The 23773-nt window shown below is 36.2% G+C and overlaps 1 protein-coding gene across 1 annotated transcript in view; it reads left to right on the top strand.

The window, feature by feature from the left end:
• The window catches only part of NUP62CL (nucleoporin 62 C-terminal like), a 71352-nt gene that overhangs the window by 43089 nt on the left and 4490 nt on the right, over positions 1-23773 (top strand). Inside the window, exons 11-12 of the mRNA XM_045994805.1 lie at positions 1345-1456; positions 5437-5503. Coding sequence (XP_045850761.1) covers positions 1345-1456; positions 5437-5503 — 179 coding nt within the window. The remainder of the gene's footprint in view (positions 1-1344; positions 1457-5436; positions 5504-23773) is intronic.

Here is a 23773-nt window from a genome sequence, read left to right as displayed (position 1 = left end):
GTGAATCGTCAGGTTTTCACACTTCATAGCACTCATCATAGCACATACCCTCATCAGTGTCCATAACCCCACCACTCTCTCCCTATCCCCCCCGACCCCCCTCCCCGGCAACCCTCAGTTTGTTTTGAGAGATTAAGAGTCTCTTATGGTTTGTCTCCCTCCTGATCCCATCTTGTTTCATTTTTTTCCTTCCCTATCCCCCAAGCCCCCCACTTTGCCTCTCAAATTCCTCACATCAGGGAGATCATATAATTGTCTTTCTCTGATTGACTTATTTTGCTCAGCATAATACCTTCCAGTTCCATCCATGCCATTGCAAATGGCAAGATTTCATTTCTTTTGATGGCTGCATAGTATTTCATTATATATATATACCACATCTTCTTTATCCTGGACTCTAGTTCTATTTCTGCTTTTGTATTTCACCCTTTGTGAATCTTTTTTTCCTCTGCATTGGTTTCTATGCATTTTATCATTTTTTGAAGCCTAGAGAGTTACATTTTTGGACATGAGTACTTAAGTGTAATTTGAAGGAATAATAGAAACGTAGTTCTTTTCAATTATTTTTATGTAGTCAGATTTATATTGTGATGGAATCTTCAGTAAGATATTCAGCAATCAAGGAAACTAATTACCTTTAAATACTCTGGGACAGAAAGGCAATAAATAGTTAACAATAAATCTCATTGAATCCTTTAATCTTCATAGATATTAAAGTTGAAAAACTCTGATCACTTTAATTCATAAACATATTATTGACTAGGTTAAGTGTGTATGTATGTGTGTAAATAGTTTGTGTGGAAATCTAGTTTGGAATTTAGCCAACTAATATTTGCTGTGTACTTAGGATATTTTTCTACCTTGGATTACTGTTAATCTCATTCCTCAAAATATCTTTTGTTGGATGATGGAGTATATTTATGTAAGGTTTTACTTTGAAAATTTATTTAAAATCATTGAAGACATCTCAGCACTTATTGAATACACCTAAACACCAAATAACTTACTATGTATCTAAATGTCTTATGAGTTCATTTTAAGAGCTAAAAAGAGCTTTGTTGCTTCGGAGGTCCCTGGAACATTATCCAGAAGGTAAATAGGTGACTATAAAAATGCTAAGTTGGTTAAAAGCCTTCACCTATGGAGTCTTTTTAGAATATGGTAATAATAAGGTCATGAATGCTGCCTACATAAAAATGTGCCATTTGTCATAACTGAGACCTACTTAGAAGGCAGGGGGAATTGGTGCAAATCCAGCTGGGAGTATCATCTTTGTATGTCAGTAACAAGACATAATGGAGAAAGCATTTCTTTTTAATCTCTTTATTTTACCTGCTTTTTCAGTTACAAATTAGCAGAAAATATAGATGCTCAGCTTAAACGAATGGCCCAAGATCTCAAGGACATTGTTGAGCACCTGAATACAGTTGGAAGTCCTGCTGACTCTACTGACCCGGTGTGTGAACTACTTTATCTATTCAGACAACCAAGATTTAGTATGAAATTAGCATTCTGTGAGTTCCTTTAGCTGGTCACCTTCTCCTGTCATCTTGTGCTCCTTACCTGCTTCTGTAGGTATGTACTTGGGGTATCGTTAAGTGGGGCAAGAAATATTTAGGAGCAGAAAAGGTTATGAGTTTTTTTTTAAGGTTTTATTTATTTATTTAATTGACAGGGAGAGAGACAGCAAGAGAGGGAACACAAGCAGGGGGAGTTGGAGAGGGAGAAGCAGGCTTCCTGCTGAACAGGAAGCCCCATGAGGGGCTTGATCCCCGGACCCAGGGATCATAACCTGAGCTGAGGGCAGATGCCCAACAATTGAGCCACGCAGGCACCCTAAGGTTATGAATTTTTGTGATTATTCCCAGGAGGGTAAAATAAAGGACTTTCCTCCCTAAATTTTCAGGGGTTTCTCCCTGTTCTTCACAAAGCTAAATATGTCTCTGTATTTATTTTTCTGTTCCCTTACTCATTGGTTAATTCATTCCTCCTTTTACATATTTTTCTGTGTATTCATATAATTGTGAGTATATGTGTTTGGGTTTATTAGGTATATCCAGGCAGGCCTGAACTTACGACCGGGTTATGTCTTAAAAATTTGATAAGTCAACTACTTGAGTCTTAAAATACATTTTTTCATAGAGACTTTGTTAGATATGGTTATTAGGTTTCCACCTGCCTCATAGGATCTACCTACCTCATAATGTAAGTGTATTTTAGCATGGGAAAATAAAACTGAGGCTCCAATTAGAGTTGAGATGTTTTGAATTACTTTGGCCATAAGAAACGTTTGGTACTTTTCCCCTTTATCTATGGTCTAATTAAAGAGCTTATTTCCTCTACCTTTCCAAGTTGTCTTAGCAACTAAATGGGAGTTCTTCTTTTCCCCTCTCTCACTCCATGGGAGTTCTTCCCATTTTAGGAATTGCCATTGTACATTCTGTCTGTTGAGTATAATTCGGAATGGGACCAAGATCTGGGTTGGTGAGGACAAAGGGTATGTATTGTGATTATTCTTTAGTAAGCTCTTTGTCCAATTGTACAGATGGTTCTTTATCTATTTACACATTACTAGCTTTTTTAATTATAAAGAGACAGCATGGTATAGTTGAGAAAGCATTAGAATTTTATTTAAGTCACTTAATCTCTCTGAATCTTAGCTCCTTCTTTTGCAAAATGTCAAGGGTCGACTTAAATGATCTTGAAGTCCCCTCTAGCTATAAAAATTATGCCATTCTCTACTTTGGGTGAATCTAAAATTGAATAAAGATAAATATAAATTAGTCTGGGATTATCCATGCTACCATCTTCTTATGTTCATATAGATGATCAAAGAGTTGACAGAATATAAGTTTTCTTTTTATGAAATATTAGCTCACCATTCTAATTATAAAGTCCATAATTATTTTATAAAACAATTTTTATGTGTAAATAAATACATGCGGGTTTAGGCATGAGGCAGAGGTGATGTCTGGTCTCTCTGTGTTGAAATAAAATAAGTTTCTGAACATAGTAAGTGAAAAGGGACTATAATCCTCTCCTTATCCTTTTTCTCTACTTAGCCTTGGATTGTTTTATTTTATTTTGGTAGTGGGAGTAAATGGTGTGAGTCTTTTGTTTTTGTTTTTCTGTCACAAGGGTGATTGAGATGTTTAAGATGAGTGAATTAAAGATAATTGCTGCTCCATAGCAGGACAAAAGAAGCAAGAGATCAGGGGGCACCTGGGTGGCTCAATGGGTTAAAGCCTTTGCCTTCGGCTCAGGTCATGGTCCCAGGGTCCTGGTCATGGTCCCAGGGTCCTGGGATTGAGCCCCGCATTGGGCTCTCTGCTCGGGAGGGAGCCTGCTTCCTCCTCTCTCTCTCTGCCTGCCTCTCTGCCTACTTGTGATCTCTCTCTCTGTCAAATAAATAAATAAAATCTAAAATAAAAAAAAAAGAAGCAAGAGATCAGCAACAATCATCTCTTTTCTCAGATAGCATAAATGATTGGGTGAGAAGCAGAGAAAACATTTGCTGAACAATAATATTCCTGAAGATAATTTATTGTAACCAGATCAACAAAGCTTCCTTACTATAGGGCATACACCAGGGTAGAAAAATAGCCACAGTGTTTAATAGTATTCACAATGATGGGATTTACCTGTTATTTTTACTGTTTTATGCGGGGGCGGGGATGGAGGGAGGGGGTATGGAGGAAGGGGTAGAGGGGAGGGGGTACGGAGGAGATGGGAGAGACCACCTGACACCTAAAATTTTTATTAAGTAGATCCATATTATGGTATATGGTCTTCAGTTATATTTTCTTACAAAAACTCATTGTTCCCGCTACAAGTTGTATTTCTATTTGTTATGTTAAAATGCATTAAATTTCTGTTTTCATTACATACTGTTCTTTTAAGTGTAGTAACATTTTCATTTCCTCCTACTTTCATTATTATCCTGGACTTTACTAGAATAGTCATCAAAAGTATTTTTTAAAATTTTGAATGTCTAGTGTGTCTTATTACAAAGTTATTACATATACTTACTCAATGTATTATGCTTGGGAAATATAGAAATCTGTGAAGAAAATTAAATCATCTCTATTAGCAGTACCCTGCTAATATATTAGTATATTTTTTCCAAGTCTTTTTGCTATGCTGGTAAAAATTATCCTTTTGTTTTAAATAGCATTGGAAGCATACATATATACAGTTTTATATTCTGTTTTCATTTCATATTCTTTCACAGTGTTTTCCTAAAATTTGAAGCATTCTTTGAAAACTTTGGAAATCTTTGAAATATTAATGACTCTATATTTCATTAGTGGTGACTTTACCATAATATATTGAATTACTTTTTTAAATTGGTAAAAAGATCATTTCCAGTACTTCACCATTATACAGTTGTTCTCTAATGACCACTTATGTTTAGATTTGATTATTTCCTCTGGATAGATACCTAGAAATAGAATATATTGAGTTAAAAGGTATGAATATTTTAAGACTGTTGATATATATTGTAAAAATTTACATTTTGAAGGGCTGGGTCAATTTTTATTACTATAGGCTGTATAGGCATGCACCTATTTTCTCCACACAGTTGACAACTGAGTATTACCATTTATTAAAAATTGCTGACTTGGAACTCTTGCTATTTGCAAGAATATGGTTGGAACTTGAGGGCATTATGCTAAGTGAAATAAGTGAGACAGAGAAAGACAAATACCATATGATCTCACTTATGTGTGGAATTTAAAAATGCCAGCACCAAAAATACAAGCTTGTAAATACAGAGAACAGATTGGTGGTTGCCTGAGGCAGGGGTTGAGTGGTGGATGAAATGGGTCAAAAGGAACATATTTCCAGGTATAAAATAAGGTACAGGGATGTAATGTACAACATGATGACTACTGTTAACAATACTGTATTGTATATTTGAAAATTGCCAAGCGATTAGATCTTTAAATGTTATTATCACAAGAAAAAAATGTTTTTAACTACATATGGTGATGCATGTTAACAAAGACATTGTGATCATTTTGCAATATATACAAATAGCAAACCATTGTGTTAAATGCCTGAAACTAATAAACAAAATTTGCTGATTTGGTTGAAAAAAGTAATGTTTTCAATTTTATGAATTTTATGAATTTCTTGTCTTGTGAAATGTCTTTTAATATTTGTTTTTAGTTATTTTTATACTGTGGTAGTCAGTGTCTTATTAAATTATAGGAATCAAATTCTTAACAGTTACAAAATAGATTGAAGTAATATAAAGATGTAATGAACATTACAAATATGAAATAGCAGAAAAAGCCATTAATATTTTATATATCCTCAGTCCATTTCTTACCAAAAAAAATGAAAAGTCACTTCCTAATTTCAATTTTTTATGTTTGTTTTATTTATCATATCAGAATTATCATAATCTAAAAATTTTGTATGTGTGTTTAGCTCCAGCAGATCTGCAAGATCCTGAATGCTCATATGGACTCTCTACAGTGGATTAATCAGAATTCAGGTAGGAGTTTGTTTGTATGTGAAGCTATCTGTTACTGCAGTTAGAAAATGTGATGCAAGGGTCGCCTGGGTGGCTCAGTGGGTTAGGCCTCTGCATTCGGCTCCAGTCATGACCTCAGGGTCCTGGGATCGAGCTGTGCATTGGGCTCTCTGCTCAGTGGGGAGCCTGCTTCTCACTCTCTCTCTGCCTGCCTCTCTGCCTACTTGTGACCTCTGTGTCAAATAAATAAACAAAATCTTAAAAAAAAAAAAAGAAGATGTGACGCAAGTCAGGTTTTGTGCACCGTGACCATGCTCAAATGAGAGGTTGGTTATAGGGGTATTACTTAACTTACAGTATGTCTACATTAATTCTGAAGAACTATAATTGCTTGTTTTTATAAAATGGAACATGGTAAGAATAAACTAGAAACTAATGAAAATAGGGGCTGTATAGGAATGAGTTGGAGGAGATAGGGACAGAAGCAGGACTTCCCTATGTTTATATCTTAGTATAGTTTTGACTTTCTGGCCCACATAAAAGTTTAAATACTCAAAAATTAGAATTAAGCCAAAAATACTGGGAAGGAAGACAAATGCTAAATTGAATACATACAAATTGAAACCAGACAAACTTATATAACTGTAACATAATCATGCAGCTCAGATAACTTTTGAACATGGTGTTCTTGATAGTACATTCTTACTAGGATATAATCTTAAGGACAGAAAGAACTACAAAGAAATCTTAAACTTTCTTAAAAAGTTATTGGTAGTTTCAGAATTATATTATATTATGTTTCTATATATTCTAATATAACAGTATTATTGCCATCCTATATATTGTAGGATAAAACAGAGGCATAAGGATAGTGATGGTAATGGAAGACAAGATAAAATAGAAGATATTATTCTGTTCCTTCTTTTATGTTTGTATCGTAAATTTGATGCAAATATTAGTATGACTTCCTGTTCCCTTGTTCTGTTTATAGAAAGGGCCAAGAAACAATGACACCCACTAGCAATGAACAGCACATCAAGCACCTAAGTCTTGGTTTCTAAATACCATTTCCATTAAAAGTAACCAAGGCTTCTTGGGGAAATATCTAATCTCAGATTTCAGGCAGGGAATGTGCAGGGTGAGTTTGGAAATTTTTAAGTTTTATTTTTTTGAGAGAGAGAGAGACAGAGAGAGAGAGAGAGAGAGCAAACACGGGGGGAGGGAGCAGAGTAAGAGAGAGGGAGAGAGAATTTTAAGCAGGCTCCATGCTCAGCACAGAACCTGACTTGGGACTTGATCTCATGACCCTGAGATCATGACCTGAGTGGAAATCAAGAGTCAGATGCTTAACTGACTGATCCACTCAGGTACCCTGGGAACCTTTTATGCAAGCAAATAGATTGTTCAACACTAATGGGGTTATATCAGGGCAAGCCCATTGTGCTTGAATGGGCTTATGTTGGCCAAATTAGGATAGTTTGAACATCAAAAAGAATATCAGTAATGGATTATTGTAATACAGTGAGGGGAGATACCCATGAATCTGCAGTGATGGGGGGTCAGAGGGGAGGGAGAGAGAGAAATGGGATGTGCAGGGAAAAGCCTTTATAGAAGTGTGCCAGCTAATAATTGTAGAGAGAATGATAGAATTAGAGAACTGCAATTAAAAAATTTTTAACAGAGCATTTTTATTAAGCCTACCCTGGTCTTGAATGCCTTGCCTCATTTATAAAATGTTTCAGCTGTCAGTCATTTCTTGGCCGAAAAAATATGCCAGAAGGAATGGACCAAGTACAAATTGCATGTTACTGAGTTAATTTAAAAAAGCAGTTTTGTTGAAGTACAATTTACATACCGTAAATTTCACCCATTCTAATTGTATAGTTTAGTGAGAAAGTCACCATTTTGCCTCCCCAGCATCATGATGATTCAAGCAAGAGTCATCAGTGAATGCTAATACTACTGAGTTTAAGATTGTTGAGGAACACCTTTACAACAGAAATACCTGACAAGTACCACTTTAACCAGGTGATAAAGTTTAATGTCACTAACAGTGGAATAACTCGACGTGCCTCTTGATCTGACATGATAAGAAATATATAATATCATATATGTAATTTTCTTATCAAAACCGGTTCATCTGAATCTAATCTTAAGAAAACAATCAGACATTCTACAGGTGAGACATTTTGAAAGATAATGTAGTATTCTTATTAAAAAAAGTTTAACTGAATAAAATCACAAGAAAATAATTAGACATTCTATGTGTAACACATTGTTAAACATGTGGTACTTTTTAAAAAAAAGTCAGTCATGGGAAACAAAAGAATTGAAAGCCAAGTTAAGGGGATTGATTGTCTCAGATTAAAAGAACCATAACAATTAAGTCTATTATGTTAATTTTGGATACTGGATCAAAACCAAGAAGACTTTTTTCTCTATTCTTTTGTCTTCTCTTCTTTCCTTCTTTCTTTCATTCTTTTGTTCTTTCTCTTTCTTGTTCGCTTTCTTTCCTCCTCTATTTCCTTGCCTCCCTTCCTTTCTTACTGCCTGCCTTCCTTTCTTCTTATTTTTTATTGAGGTATAATTGATCTATATCATTATGTTAGTTTCAGGTATACAACATAATGATTCTATATATACACTGTGAAATGATCATTATAATAAGTCTAGTTACCAATCATAAAGAATTACAAAAAAAATTCTCTTGTGATGAGAACTTTCAGTGTTTACTCTCTTGGCGACTTTCAGATATACACTACAGTATTACTGACTATAGTCGCCATGCTGTACATTACATTCCCGTGACTTATTTATTTTATAATTGAAGTTTGTACCTCTTGACTCCCTTCACCCATTTTGCCTTCTCCCCTCTAGCAAGCACTGTGCTGTTCTGTGTATTTATGGGTTTTGTTTTGTTTTGTTTGTTCATTTGTTTTGTTTTTTAGATTCCACATATAAGTGAAATGATATGGTATTTGTCTTTGTCTGACTTATTTCACATAGCATAATACCCTCTAGTTCCATCCTTGTTGTCACAAATGGCAAGATTTCATTTTTTTATGGGTGAGTAGTATCCCATTGTGTGTGTGTGTGTGTGTGTGTGTGTGGTGTGTATACCAAATCTTTTTCTAAAAAAATTTAATTCCAGTATAAATAATGATGTTGTATTAGTTTCAGATGTATAATATACTGATTCAACAATTTCTGTACATTACTCAGTGCTCATCATGAGTACATAAGTGTACTCTTAATTCCCCTCACGTATTTCACCCATCCCCCCACCTACCTCCTGTCTGTGTTCCAAATCTTCTTTATCCATTCATCCAGCAATGGACACTAAAGATTAGGGTCATATCTTGACTATTGTAAATAATGATGCAGTTAACATAGGGCATGTGTATCTTTTCAAATTAGTGTTCTTATTTTCTTCAGATAAACACGTGGTACTGGAATTGCTGGATCATTGGTGGTCCTTTTTTTAAATTTTTTGAGGAACCTCCATACTGTTTTTCATAGTGACTGCACCACCTTATATCCCTATAGCCCCACCAAAGTGCATGAGGGTCCTTTTTTTCCCACGTCCTCTCCAACACTTATTATTTCTTACCTTTTTGATAATAGGCATTCTGACAGGTGGAGGTGATACCTCATAGTGATTTTGATTTTCATTTCCCTGATGATGACTGATGCTGAGCATCTTTTCATATGTCTGTTGGCCATTTGTTTGTCTTCTTTGAAAGAATATCTATTCATGTCTTCTGCCCATTTTTAATTGGATTGTTTTTCTGGTATTGAGTTGTATAAGTTCTTTATATATTTTGAATAATAACCCTGTATTGTATATGTCATTTGCAAATATCTTCTCCCATTCAGTGGGTTGCATTTTCATTCTGTTAATGGTTTCCTTTGCTGTGCCGGTTTTTTAGTTTGATATAGTCCTATTTGTTGTTGTAGTTGTTGTTGTTTTATTTTGTCACCTTTGCTTTTGGAGTCAGATCCAAAAAAATCATTGCCAAGACCGATGTCAAGAGGTTATCACCTATGTTTTCTCAAGAAGATGTTATTTAGAACAATTGGGGAAACTGAATAAGAATTGTGTATTAAATGATATTAATGATTTTTTTATTTTTTTACATGTGTTACTGTGGTTGTATAGGAAAACAATTTTATTCTTAGAAGCTGTATACTGCATTATTTAGAGAAGTGTCATGTCTAGTTTTCTTTCAAGTGGTTCAACAAAAATCTTGTGAAAAGAAAGAGATTGAGCAATTTGAGGCATAATAGTAACGGGGGATTAATCTATATAGAGGATATACAAGTTTGTGATTTTTACTATTCTCTCAACGTTCTATAGATTTAAAATAAAAATATGGGGGAAATAATTTTTATAGGCTTTTGCCTAAAATATGGAATATTAGTGAGACCTCAGTAATTGAGATAAATGGAGGCTAGTTAGGCAATCAGTTGTTACTCTTTTTGAAGATGTAGTATGAAAATAATACAAATTTTCTCATTTCTCATTTCCCGAATCCTCACTCTCTTCATTCATAGAGGACATCAACCATGAACTTCTTTACCTTTTTTCCTTTCTAGACATACCTATACCATCCTCAGCTAGGTATAGAAACTATCCTTTTCTAAACTCTTTTGAATCATCAGAGTTCTATAGAACTTAACAGAGTTGAGTTCTGTATTGCCTTAGTATTCATTACCTGATAGGGAGAAGTTTCTGGATGGGTTCAAGTCAAGGCATTACCACTTAATAGTTGTGTGACCTTAACTGTTACTTAATCTCTCTGAGTCTATATCCTCATTTGAAAAATGAGGGAGAATATTTACCCTTCAGGGTTGGGTTTTTTTTTTTTTTTATAAGGACTAAAAGAAACAATGTTGAACTTTCCTTAAGCAGTGCCTGGCCCAGGTTGGCAGTCAGTAAATAACAGTGGCAGAACTGGTTATCAGAGATTACTGTGTATATAGGAGAGAGAGAGAGGGAAAGAAAGAAAACAAACCCATTTGATTCAAAAGGTAGCTATTAAATTGGCCTAGGAGGCAGTTCCAGGAAGATTATCACTCAAAATTACTTACCTTGAAGAAGTTTTACAACTTACGAATGGCTGAGGTGTGGGAGAATGTCAGTGACTGGAAAACCCTGAGGAATAAGATTATGCAGAGTTTGACTCTGTTGTCTTCCTGTATGTTGCATGTTTTCCTACAATGAGCAGTGCATCTTGGGTAGAGTTAGGGGATGTAAAAAATGTAAATATGCTGTAAAGAGAGATAACAGTAATTTTTTTCTCTTGGCTGGGATATTCTTTGTCATAAGTAAAATATCAAGACTCTCAGCCAGTGCTTTCCTACTAATAAAGTTAAGGTTGCTAGTGCTGCAGAGGACTTACTTTATATAAATGAAGAAACTGTGGCCCAGACAGGTTAAATGACTTCTCTAAGAACACACAGTTACGGGCAAAGCAAGGATCAGAATCCAAATTTCCTGATTACCAGAACAGTGTTTTTTGTCCTTATGCTCTCAAAACAATTCTAATATAGGCATCACTGGATGTGAAAAAAAATCTTAATCATGTACCAACATTAGAGGAGAAGGGTTTTAAAAGTATGATAGTGGTAGTACTTTGTGTGGGACATATTTTCTAAGTGTCTAGGTAAATTTCCTAGTCAATACAGGGTAAAAAGAGTAAGACTATGGATGGTAGTGATTTCTGGGAGTTACTTTTTTGCTTAAAATTAAGTTGAGCTGGAGACACAATGAGGTTTTCCCTATGTTTTCAACTGAGACAGTGGAGGTCATGATGAAGAGAGGGGGAAAGCCCAGTAATTCCTGATGCTGTGGAGTCCTTTTTGCTGTTTCTACCCAAGGAATCTTTCTTTTCATATCAGGAAACAACATGATCAAGTAATTGAGAGTGTCAGGCTTCAATTATACTGAGAGAGTTTTGTTTTGTTCTTGGTGGTAGTAGTGGTTTATTTTGCTTTTTAATAGTTAATGAGATCATATCTGCTGAAATGGTCTATGGACTGAGAAGTTTAAGGTTAAACTTCTCAATAAGTCCTTTTACTCACATGCAAGTAATAGTTCTAGAAAAATGAATTAATGTGTCATTTTAACAGTGGAAATAATATATTTTTTCCTGAAGAAAAATCTCTGTGTAGTTTTGTTTTTTTAAAGAGTTTATTTGCGAGAGAGAGTGAGTGAGCAGAAGCAGGGGAAGGGGCAGAAGGACAGGGAGAAGTAGGCTCACCACTGAGCAGGGAGCCCAAGGCAGGACTCTATCCCTGGACTCTGGGATCATGATCTGAGCTGCAGGCAGACGCCCATAACTATATAGGTTTTTAAAAATGATTTTAATGTCAAAATCTGTATCTTAAAAGGTTTCTGGAAAATGTTTTTGTGATTTAATATCCTTAACATTGGTATGAATTTTTTTCCTATTGTAAGACATAGCAACTGTAATGTTAATAGGATCATGTATTTAACTTAAGAATTGGCTTATCACAGTATACTTTAAACATGTTAAAAGATTGCACTGTCCAATCAACTGTTCAGTATTCAGGAGTTAATTATAGAGAAGAAGCAGGCCCCCTTTCCCCTCTAACCTCCATAGAACCGTGATGGGACTGAGCTGGAAAGTGGTCAGAGAGAAGTACAAGAGCAATGAGTCAGGGAATGTCTGAACATGTGCTGATATTGACCTGTTCTCAAATTTGATAGTCATCCATTTTTTAACATCATCTTTGTGCCTTTTCTTCCTAATCAGTATAGATAATTGAGAGTTAAGAGTAGCAATAGTCAAATACCACTTTCCTCTCTTGTCTTTCTCTGTATAAATTTATGGCCTTATTTCAAGGTTTGCTTGATGGCAATGCTGCAGTCACACATCTGTCTTCTGAGTTGGCAGTCACTGAAACTGCAGCAGCTCCAGCTCTTCTGGGACCACTTAGGACAGAGTTGACAATCAATCTGGGCTAATTTGCTATTCATTTTAAATATATGGAGCTCCTTCTCTTAGAGAGTGGGGGAAGTAGGGGTGAAGGACAGACATTTTTTGTTTCTCCTTATACCAAACCATTGTCTATAACATTAATATTTACCACATGCCACAATAAAAGGATAGACAGCATGAAAATCTTAAACTTATCATTATTTAGAAGTTCCTTGAATATTTTCATGGCATTTTGCTTTTTTGGTGAGGTGTCCAAACGTATCACGACTAAAATATATTTCACCCATGATCTTTGCAGTCTCTTATAGTTGCAGACTATAATTATTTTATAGTCACTCACAACACTTTGACTGCTATTTAGGGAAGAAAGAGAAAACTCCTTGGAGTAACTAAAAATGCCATAAGGAATTTTGTGCTCTTTCCAAAAGACAGTCCCATTAGCACCGGGTCTCTGATCACCCTGTTTTTCCTTTTCGATGTAAAACATTCTCAGTTATCTAGTGTGGTGTGACTAACTCTTGAATAAAATGCCTTCAGGATCATTTCAGAGAAGCAGTTTTTTGTGATATGTCACAGTTGTAATTCATTTTTACCCAAGGTTAATATTTATTATTTGAGGGGATTATATTAAATTAGAGTTTTCAGGGTTGGGTATTTTTAAACCTTTTTTTTAAGACAAAATGAAGGAAGATTTGACGTATAACATTATATTATTCTCAGGTGCACAGTGCCATGATTCAATATTTGTATATATTGTGAAATGATTGCTACAATTAGGTTGACATCTGTCACCTTACATAATTACAAAAAAGTTTTTTTTCTCATCACAAGAATTTTGTGATGACAACTTTTAATATCTGCTTTCTTAGAAACTTTTTTGGAAAGATTTTATTCATTCATTTGAGAAAGAGAGAGGGAAACAGAGAGAGCACAAGCAGGGGAAGAGGCAAAGAGAGAGGGAGAATTAGATTCCCCTGGAGCTGGGAGCTCAACATGGGACTCGATCCTGGGACCTGGAGATCATGACCTGAGCCAAAGGCAGAAGAGGCCCAGCCATCTGAGCCACCCAGGCATCCCTCTTAGGAACTTTCAAATATGCAATTTGATATTTCACAGTGCCATATTTTTTTTAAAGAAGCTTGGTCCAGATAAATGCTTTAAAACTATTTTTATTAGTTTACTTTGATCCCTCTTCTATCTGAAGAGCATTAAATCCTGAGATGCCAAAAGATGCCTTTGAATTCCAAATAAAATATCTTCTTTCTCTTTCATCCTCTAAAATAAAATCTGGTGGCTTCTTTTACATCATCTTTTTCTTAAATTCTTTGAGAAGTCTTGGTGACATTGGTGACATTGGTTGATCAGTGAGTTCATCTATTGCGCTCTGGAGTGTAGCGTTCCACTTCAGATACTTGAGAAGCAAATGCTCTTGATCTGCCAGAGATGTGGCTACTCACTCTAAGGGTCTCTTGAGTTCAACAGAGACAGGTACTTGCTTCTTCCCATTGCAGTTAACTTAAGGTATTTTATGTCTTTCCATTGTTTAATGAGCTACCTCCTTGTCTCCACCGCCCTTTACAGACAAGATAGATTTATCATCACATTATTGTTCCCTGATCCTAAATAATCTCTTGTAGGTAAGATTAGGGTGTGAAGGTTAAAAATGATGAAGTCTTTAGCTCCTGTTAGGAAATAGTGCGTGATGGTTAACATTCTCAGAGCTCCACTTCTACAATTCCTTTTCCATATGTAAATCCAGATTTGAAATACACTCAATGCATCTGCAAAATTAGATTTCTCACTAATCCTGCTTATGTACATTTTGTGCCCAAGTGAATTTCCTCAGCAGGAGAGCCTCCCTAGATGAATTATATGTAGCATGATTTAAATCACTCCCAAATAGCAGGATTTATATTGTTTGTGAGATATACAGATTTTTCTCCAAAGCAATTTTCTTCCTGTTAGTGACTAAAAACTATAAATATGCTGGCGTCTTACTATAATGCTATTTTTGGGACCATGCTCTATGACCATCTCATAGATAAAATGGCCTGATAGTATTTCACCGATGAAGTTTCTCCCTAGATGGGGTTCAAATAGGCCTGCCTTATTTTGAGCACTTCAGTGTTTGAATGGACAACAAATAGTATTATTCTGTGGTGGCAATTATTAGCTCAGCGTAGTATTTTTCTTTAAACCCCTCACAGCATTTGACAAACAGGCACACTGTAATAGAAAAAGCACTCATAGATGGGAGTCTGAAGATATGAATCCTGATATGATTTTTCATGAGCTTTGGACTTTGGGAAGCTACTGAACCTTACCTTCTTGACTTTTTAATTCTCTCTATCCTGATGGATATTGTGGGACTCAAATAAGGTAATAGGTATAGCCATTTTGAAAACTGAAGTACTGTATAATGGGAATGTGTTCTCTCACATACAAGTTAAAACCACATAGCTGTGACTCTTAAATACAAAACACCTATTATGGGAGGAGGCACTGTTAATCAGTGTAGGAGGTATAAACATCAATGGCGCACTGCCCTGAACAGGTTCAAAGTGTGCGGGGGTGGGGGCAGCAAAGAAAGAGAAACCTAATCTTCAGCTGATTTCCTGGAAGAAGTAGAATTGAAACAAGGCTTGAATAGTAAGTGATACTTCAATAAGATGACTGTCTGAGGACCACTTAGGATGTAATGTAATAATAATTCTACTACCTTGTTTCTGCCATGTCGTCTCCAAGAATTCAGGATACCTTCACCATCTTTTCTTTTTATGCCTTTCCTTGAAATGTATATTTTATTAATTTTGTGTGAGGGGTAGTGCTATACACAAGCAGAGTATCTTCACATCACCAACCTAATGTGTCAGTAGCAAGACTGGGATGAGCATTCCCATAGCAGAGATGAGAGCTTTGTTCTCTACAAGCACTCTTCTTCCCATCAAACCATAGTACTGAGAATTCAAGTATATTTATTCTGAGTGTTACTTCAACTTTAATAAGCTGGGAATCTTCTTAAAAGTACCTAAGACAAATAGAAGGACAGTGTCTTCTCTCTCTATTCTTTCCTCGCCCCCTTCCTATCTCGTTCTTCCCCTTTATGAATGAAAAATAATCCTTAATTATATTCAGCTCCTGAGATTTCAAGGTTACTTTTAAACAGCATCCTAACTGAATATAAAACCTTAATATATGGCTTTAGCTTAACAGGCATGCAATAATGAGGAAACCTAGATCATAAAGCTAAAAAGATGGCCAACCATATTAAATAGCGAGAACAGATTTGTTAAACTATCACATCATGTAAACTGGGGGTCATACTATGTGCCTATTGAGCAGGCACTTCTGGGAAAAGAGGTAGGGAATCCAAACCTTATTTGTGTGTGTTAGTCTTCATCCTTGAAATTTTTACACATTTTACAATTTGAGTTATACATTCACATGTACTAGTAAGAAATCATAAAGAGGTACTGAAGAAATAATACCTAGTTTTCCCCAGTGCTAATGTCTTACAAAACTGTAGTACAGTAACCAGGACATGGACATTGGCATAATCTGTCTTGTTCAGATTTTCCTGGTTTTATTTATATTGCATTTGTGTGTGTTTCGTTATCCGCAGTTTTATCACGTGTAGGTTTTTGTATGCATTACCATAGTTGAAATACAGAACAGTTCCATTACCATAAGAATTCCTCCTATTTCCCTCTTATTGCCACACCCACTTTCCTCCCACATCTCTAACCCAGTTCCTAATTGCTAGAAACCACCAATCTATTCACTCATTTCTAAAATTTTATCATTTTAAGATACTATATAAATGGAATCATACAGCATATAACCACATGGGGTTGGCTTTTTTTTTCTCAGTGTAATTCCCCTGAAATCTATCTAAATTAAATGTGTCAATGGTTTGATCCTTTCAGTTGCTGACTAATTACTCCATAGCATGTATGCACCACAGGTTATTTTACACACTTACCAGTTGTAGGATATATGGGATGTTTCTAGTTTTTGGCTACTCACTACTACTGAGCTGAAGGCAGACACTTAACCTACTGAGTTACCCAGATGCCCCTTGTTCATTTGTTTTAATGTTTTGAGACTTTATTATATATTCTAGGGTATATGCTAGTCCTTTGTTGGCTCTGTGGTTTGAAGATACTTTCTCCTAGTCTGTCATTTGTCTGTTCCTCTTTAGATTTTATTTATTTGACAGACAGAGATCACAAGTAGGCAGAGAGGCAGGCAGAGAGAGAGGAAGGGAAGCAGGCTCCCCACTGAGCAGAGAGCCCAATGTGGGGCTCCAGCCCAGGACTCCGGGATCATGACCTGAGCCAAAGGCAGAGGCTTTAACCCACTGAGTCAGCCAGGTGCCCCTTGTCTATTCCTCTTAATAGAGCTGTTCATAGGACAAAAGTTTTTAATTTTGAGTTTCTCCATTTTTTTATGGATTATGCTTTTGGTGTCAAATCTACGAACTTTTTGCCTAGCACTATATCCCAAAGATTTTCTCCTTTTTTTTTTTTGTAAGTTTTATTGTTTCACATTTTACATTTAAGGCTGTGATCCATTTTTGAGTTAGTTTTTCTTTAAGATGTGAGGATTAGATCAAGGTTCTTTTTTTCTTTCATTTATTTATTTATTTTTTTTGCCTATGGGTAGCCAGTTGTTTCAATACCAGTTGTTGAAAAGACTATCCTTCCTCAATTGAATTGCTTTTGTATCTTTGTCATATATTAGTTTGGCATATGGATCTTCTGGGCTCTCTATCCCATAGATCTATGTGTGTTTCCGTCCACTAATATCACACTGTGTTCACTACTGTAGCTATATAGTAGGCCTTAATATATGGTAGAGGGATTCCTCTCACATTATTTTTTTTCCATCAAGATTATTTTGGCCATTTTAATTCCTTTGTCCTCTCATAAAAAATTGCTGGGATTTGATAGAAATTACATTAAACCTATAGATCAGTTTGGGGGAGAATTGACATTTTTACCATGTTGAATCTTTCCATCCGTGAATGTGGCATAGCCCACCATTTTATTTATTCACCAGCATTTTGTAACTCCCAGCATCCACATTATATATGTTTTGGTTTTATTAGATTTATACTATTTTATGTTATTTGTAGTAATTACAAATTATGTTTTAAATTTTGGTTTCCATATGTTCATTGCTAGCACATAAAAATGCAATTTGTTTTTATTTATTTTTATTTAAATGCAACAGCCAACATATTGTACATCATTAGTTTTTGATGTAGTGTTCAGTGATTCATTAGTTGTGTGTAATACCCAGTGCTCATCACATCATGTGCCCTCCTTAATGTTCATCATCCAGTTACCACCTTCCTCTACCCACCTCCCTTTCTACAACCCTCAGTTTATTTCCTGGGGTCAAGAGTCTCTCATGGGGGCACCTGGGTGGCTCAGTGGTTTAAACCTCTGCCTTCAGCTCAGGTCATGATCTCAGGGTCCTGGGATTGAGCCCTGCATCGGGCTCTCTGCTCGGTGAGGAGCCTGTTTCTCCCTCTCTCTCTGCCTGCCTCTCTGCCTACTTGTGACCTCTCTCTCTGTCAAATAAATAAAATATTAAAAAAAAAAAGAGTCTCTCATGATTTGTCTCCCTCTCTGATTTCTTCCCATTCAGTTTTCCCTTCCTTCCCCTATGATCCTCTGTGTTATTTCTTATACTCCACATATGAGTGAAACCATATGATAATTGTCTTTCTCTGATTGACTTATTTCACTTAACATAATACCCTCCAGTTCTATCCATGTCGATGTAAATGATAGGTATTCATCCTTTATGATGGCTAAGTAATATATACGAACCAAATCTTTCTTTAAATTTTTTTAGATTTTATTTATTTATTTATTTGATAGAGATCACAAGTAGGCAGGGAGGCAGGCAGAGGGGTGGATGGGAAGCAGGCTCCCTGCTGAGCAGAGAGCCCAGTGCGGGTCCTGGATCATGACCTGAGCCGAAGGCAGAGGCTTTAGCTCACTGAGCCATGCAGGCGCCTCTAGCCATTCATCTGTTGAAGGACATCTCAGCTCTTTCCACAGTTTGGCTATTGTTGACATTGCTGCTATAAACATTGGTGTGCAGGTGCCCATTCTTTTCACTACATCTGTATCTTTGGGGTAATTACCCCAAAGTAGTGCAATGCTGGGTCATAGGGTAGCTCTATTCTTAACTTCTTGAGGAACCTCCATACTGTTTTCCAGAGTGGCTATACCAACTTGCATTCCCACCAACAGTGTAAGAAGGTTTCCCTTTCTCCACATATCCTCTCCAACATTGTTGTTCCCTGTCTTGTTAATTTTAGCCTTTCTTGTATGTATGCTTTCTTATATGTATGCTTGCTGAACTTACTTCTTATATCTAGGAATTTTTGTTTTGTTTTGTTTATTCCTTGAGATTTTCTACATAGGTAGTTATATCATCTGCAGATAGGGGAAGTTTTATTTCTTCCTTTCCAATCTGTACACCATTTATCTCTTTTCCTCACTTTGCACTGGCTAGAACTTCCTGTACTATATTGAATAAGAGTTATGAGAGCAGACATCTTTGTCATGTTCCTAAGTTTCCATGGAAAGCCTTCAGTCTTTCACTTTAACTATAGTTAGCTGTAGACTTTTTGTAGATGCTCTTTATCAAGTTTATGTAATTTCATGCCCTTCCTGACTTGCTGAGAATTTTTATCATGAATGGATAGTGGATTTTGTTGAATGCCTTTTCTGCATCAATTGATATAATCATGTGTTTTTTTTTCTTCTTTAACTTGTTGATATGGTGGATTGCATTGATACATTTTTTAAATTTAAGTTTTGTTAGTTATCATATAATGCAATATTACTTTCTGGAGTAGAATTCAGTGATTCATCACTTACATACAACACCAGTGATCATCACAACAAGTGGCCTCTTTAATACCCACCACCCATCTAGCCCACCCCTCACCCACCTCTCCATCAATCTTCAGTTTGTTCCCTGTCCTTAAGCGTCAGTTATGGCTTGTTTCCTTCTCTCCTAAGATTATCTTGGTTGAATTTGCGTAATTTATGGTTTTCTAGGAGTTGGTACAATTCTTAGTTGTTGAATTTATAAGCATAAAGTTGTTCTTAGGATTTCCTTTTGATACTTTTAATGACCACAGGGTTTGTGTGATCTGCCCTGTTTTATTCCTTATATTGCTGATTTGTGTTTTCTCTATTTTTATTTTTTTCTGTCTTGGTAGAGGTTAATCAATTTTTATTAATTTTTTTCTCCAAAGAATCAGCTTTTGTTTCATTGATTTTTCTCTATACTGTTTCTGTTTTCAGTTTCATTAATAACCAGTCTTTATTATTTCCTTCCTTTTGCTTGCTTCAGGTTCATTTTGCTCATATTCTATTTTCTTAAGGTAGGAACTTAGATTATTGATTTGAGACCTCCCCTTATCTCTAATAGTGTTCTCTTTTAAGGCTCTTCTGAATATCAGCAGTTCTTAAACCTCAGTTGTCATCTCTAACCATCAGTTTTACTAATGTTTTTTTTTTTTACTTTGCATTATAAAGCTCTATGTTAACAAACATCTGCACATAGATACCCCAAAGGCGCCTCAAATTAAACTTGTGTAAAGCTAAACTCATTATCTTCACTCTCTCCTGGGCCTCCCAGATCAGTAACTCCAACTCCTTCAACTTTTCTTTCTCAGCTAACAGTTGCTATTATTTGCTCAGGGACTTATGGTAGACTATTTCTATTTCTTCAGTAAGTGATGATGATTATACTTCTTAATAGCTCCTGAATCTTCTTTTCAGTAGATTACCATCACTGTCTTATTTCAGGTCTTTTTCATCTACCACCTTGAAAGTAGAGGATAAAGTTTTTTTTTTAAGATTTTATTTATTTATTTGACAGAGAGAGATCACAAGTAGGCAGAGAGGCAGGCAGAGAGAGGGGGAAGCAGGCTCCCTGCTGAGCAGAGAGCCCGATGCGCAGCTCGATCCCAGGACCCTGAGATCATGACCTGAGCTGAAGGCAGAGGCTTTAACCCACTGAGCCATCCAGGCGTCCCAAGGTTAAAGTTTTTAAAAAAGGTTTATGAAAAATATCAGCTTCTCTGTCCATACCCTGTTTCCCACCCCCCTAGAAGCAATCACTTTCAATTATTTCAGCTGTTTTTTTTTAAATATTTCTAGATCTCTAAATACTATGTATACTTCACTTTTTAGTTTTTCCATTTTAGGGCTTCTGTATTGGCTTCCCCAAATGGGAAGTAAGGATTTAATTCTTCTATACCACCCTCATTTTGTGTATACATGTATGTGTGTACAATACAATATACCACCATACTGCCCCCCCAGTATATGTACATATTACATTTACAGAAGCATATAAATATATGCATGTAAACACACTTTTCTGTCATCTTACCAATATAACCATATCATAAAGTACACATAAAAAATATTTATTGTTTTGAGTTAACATTGCATAAATTTTATTCACAGCCTGGCCATGTAGCATATTATATTGTCTTCTTTCTTTTTTTTTTAAAGATTTATTTATTTATTTATTTATATGAGAGAGAGAGAGAGAAAGAGTGAGCGAGCAGGGGGAGGGGCAGAGAGAGAATCTCTAGCAGACTCCCCACTGAGCATGGAGCCCAATGTGGGGCTCCATCCCAGGACCCTGAGATCATGACCGGAGCTGAAATCAAGAGTCAGGCACTTAACCAACTGACCCACCCAGGCACCACTATCTTACTTCTTTTACAAGTTTCTGTTTTCCTCTGAAGTTTATTTCATCATTTGTTAAATTTTCTATATTCTTACCAGTAAGTAGTTCATTCTCTGATTCTATGCTTTTTCTTTAAATCCATCAATTTCACCTTCTTGGATTCCTTTCTCCCAAACCCTCTAATCCCTCTAATCCTGAATCCCTAATCTATTATCTGGTATTGTTGCTCTCTTGGTTTACTACTCAGCTAGGTTCTTCCCTCTACAGCAATCTTGTATTCTATCTCTTTTTTCTTTCATGGCTCTTATATTTCCCCTTTTATGGTTTATTCCCTTGTTTTAGTATAACATGTATTTCATCAGCTTCCTGAGAGAATGCATGGGAAGTAAATATTTTGAGACATTGCTTATCTGAGGTCTTTTTTATTTCAAGTATAATTAACATACTATGTTATAATAGTTCCAGGTATATAATACAATGATTCCACAATTCTATATATATTTTTTTCTCACCGTAGCACATACCCAATTCCATACATTTCTAAGTGCCCAGTCAAGAGAAGTGATGTCTGGGGTGCCTGGGTAGCTCATTTGTTTAAGCGACTGCCTTCAGCTCAGGTCACGATCCTGGGGTCCTGAGATTGAGACCTACATTGGGTTCTCTGCTCAGCAGGGAGCTTGCTTCTCCTTTTCCCTCTGCTCTTCCCCCTGCTCATACTCTCTCTCAAATAAATAAAATCTTTCAAAAAGAGGTAAGAGGTAAGTATACTCTTAATCCCCTTTATCTATTTCACCTCGACCCCCCAATCTACCTTCCTTCTGGCAACCACCTGTTTATTTTCTGTAGTTGAGTCTTGTTTTTTTGTTTGTCTCTTCTTTTTATTTGTTTGTTTGTTTCTTAAATTCCACATATGAATGAAATCGTATGATATTTACCTTCTCTGACTGATTTCACTGAGCATAATACCCTAGGACTATCCATGTTGTTGGAGATGGCAAGATTTCAGGGTTTTTTTTTTAGGGCTGAGTAATATTCCAGAGTATATATACACCACATTTTTAAAAATTTGTTCATCTATCAATGGACATTAGGGTTGCTTCCACATCTTGGGTATTGTAAATTATGCTACAATAAACATAAGGGTGCATATGTCTTTTCAAATTACTTTTTTGGGGGCGCCTGGGAGGCTCAGTGGGTTAAAGCCTCTGCCTTCGGCTCAGGTCATGATCCCAGGGTCCTGGGATCGAGCCCTGCATCGGGCTCTCTGCTCAGTGGGGAGCGTGCTTCCCCCTCTCTCTGCTTGCCTTTCTGCCTACTTGTGATCTCTCTCTGTCAAATAAATAAATAAAATCTTTTAAAAAAAACCAAATTACTTTTTTTGTTTTCTTTGGGGAAAGGTCTTTATTCTACCCTCACAATTGATAGTATTGGCTATCAAAGTCTAGCTTGGAGGGCGCCTGGGTGACTCAGTGGGTTAAAGCCTTCTGCCTTCGGCTCAGATCATGATCCCGGAGTCTTGGGATCGAGCCCTGCATCGGGCTCTCTGCTCAGCGGTGAGCCTGCTCCCCCATCTCTCTCTCTGCCTTCCTCTCTGCCTACTTGTGATCTCTGTCTGTCAAATAAATAAATAAAATCTTTTTAAAAAAAAGTCTAGCTTGGAAATAATTTTCTCTTAAACATTTGAAAATTTTGTTGTCTTCTAGATTTGAGGTCCATTCTGACTCCTGAACCTTTAATGTGACCCCTTCGTTTTCATATTGGGTTTTTTTTTCCCATATGGAAGTTTTCAGGATCTTCCCACAATACTGAAATTTCAGATGTGCCTCCGTGTAGGTTTAATTCATACACTGAGATGGTATTCAATGAGCTTTTCCAATCAAGAAGGTGATTTCTGTCAGTTTGGGGGAATTTTCTGGAATTAGGTTTCTGCTGTATTTTTGTTAAATTTTCTCAGATAAGTACTCAGCTTTTTATTCCAGTCTTTCTACTGATCTTTGCTTCCTGTTACACTTTTTAGTTCGCAAGAGCTTATAGTACTGTTTTATTGTGTGTGTGTGTGTGTGTGTGTGTGTGTGTATGTTTTAAATAGCATCCAGTTCTTATTTCATGGATTCAGTGTCTTCTCTATGATGATATTACTGATTTTTAAAAATGTTTTATTCTTCCTGGGGCACCTAAATGGCTCACTTTCTGGAGTGTCTCCCTTCGGCTTGAGTCATAGTCTCAGGATCCTGGAATTGAGCCCCATGTCAGGCTCCCTGCTCAGTGAGGGGTCAGCTTCTCCCTCTCTCTTTGCCCCTCCCCCTGTTCATGCTCTCTCTTTGTCTCAAATTAAAAAATCTTAAACAAATATTTTAGTTTTCCTGGATTCTGTCTTCCAGCTTTCTTTATCTTTGTTTTGTTTTAGTCTTTTGGTGTTTCTATTTATTTATTTATTTATTTATTTGTGTGTGTGTGTGTGTGTGTGTGTGTGTGTGTGAGAGAGAGAGAGAGAGAGAGAGAGAGAGGAGAAAGGAGGGAGGGAGAGAAAGAGAGAGAATTCCAAGCAGACTACATGCTGAACACAGAGCCCAACATGGGGCTCAGTCCC

This window comes from Meles meles, chromosome X, assembly GCF_922984935.1.
Source record: "Meles meles chromosome X, mMelMel3.1 paternal haplotype, whole genome shotgun sequence".
NCBI lineage: Eukaryota > Metazoa > Chordata > Mammalia > Carnivora > Mustelidae > Meles > Meles meles.
The sequence above is the reverse complement of the archived record's forward strand: the minus strand, read 5'-3'. Positions and strand labels throughout refer to the sequence as shown.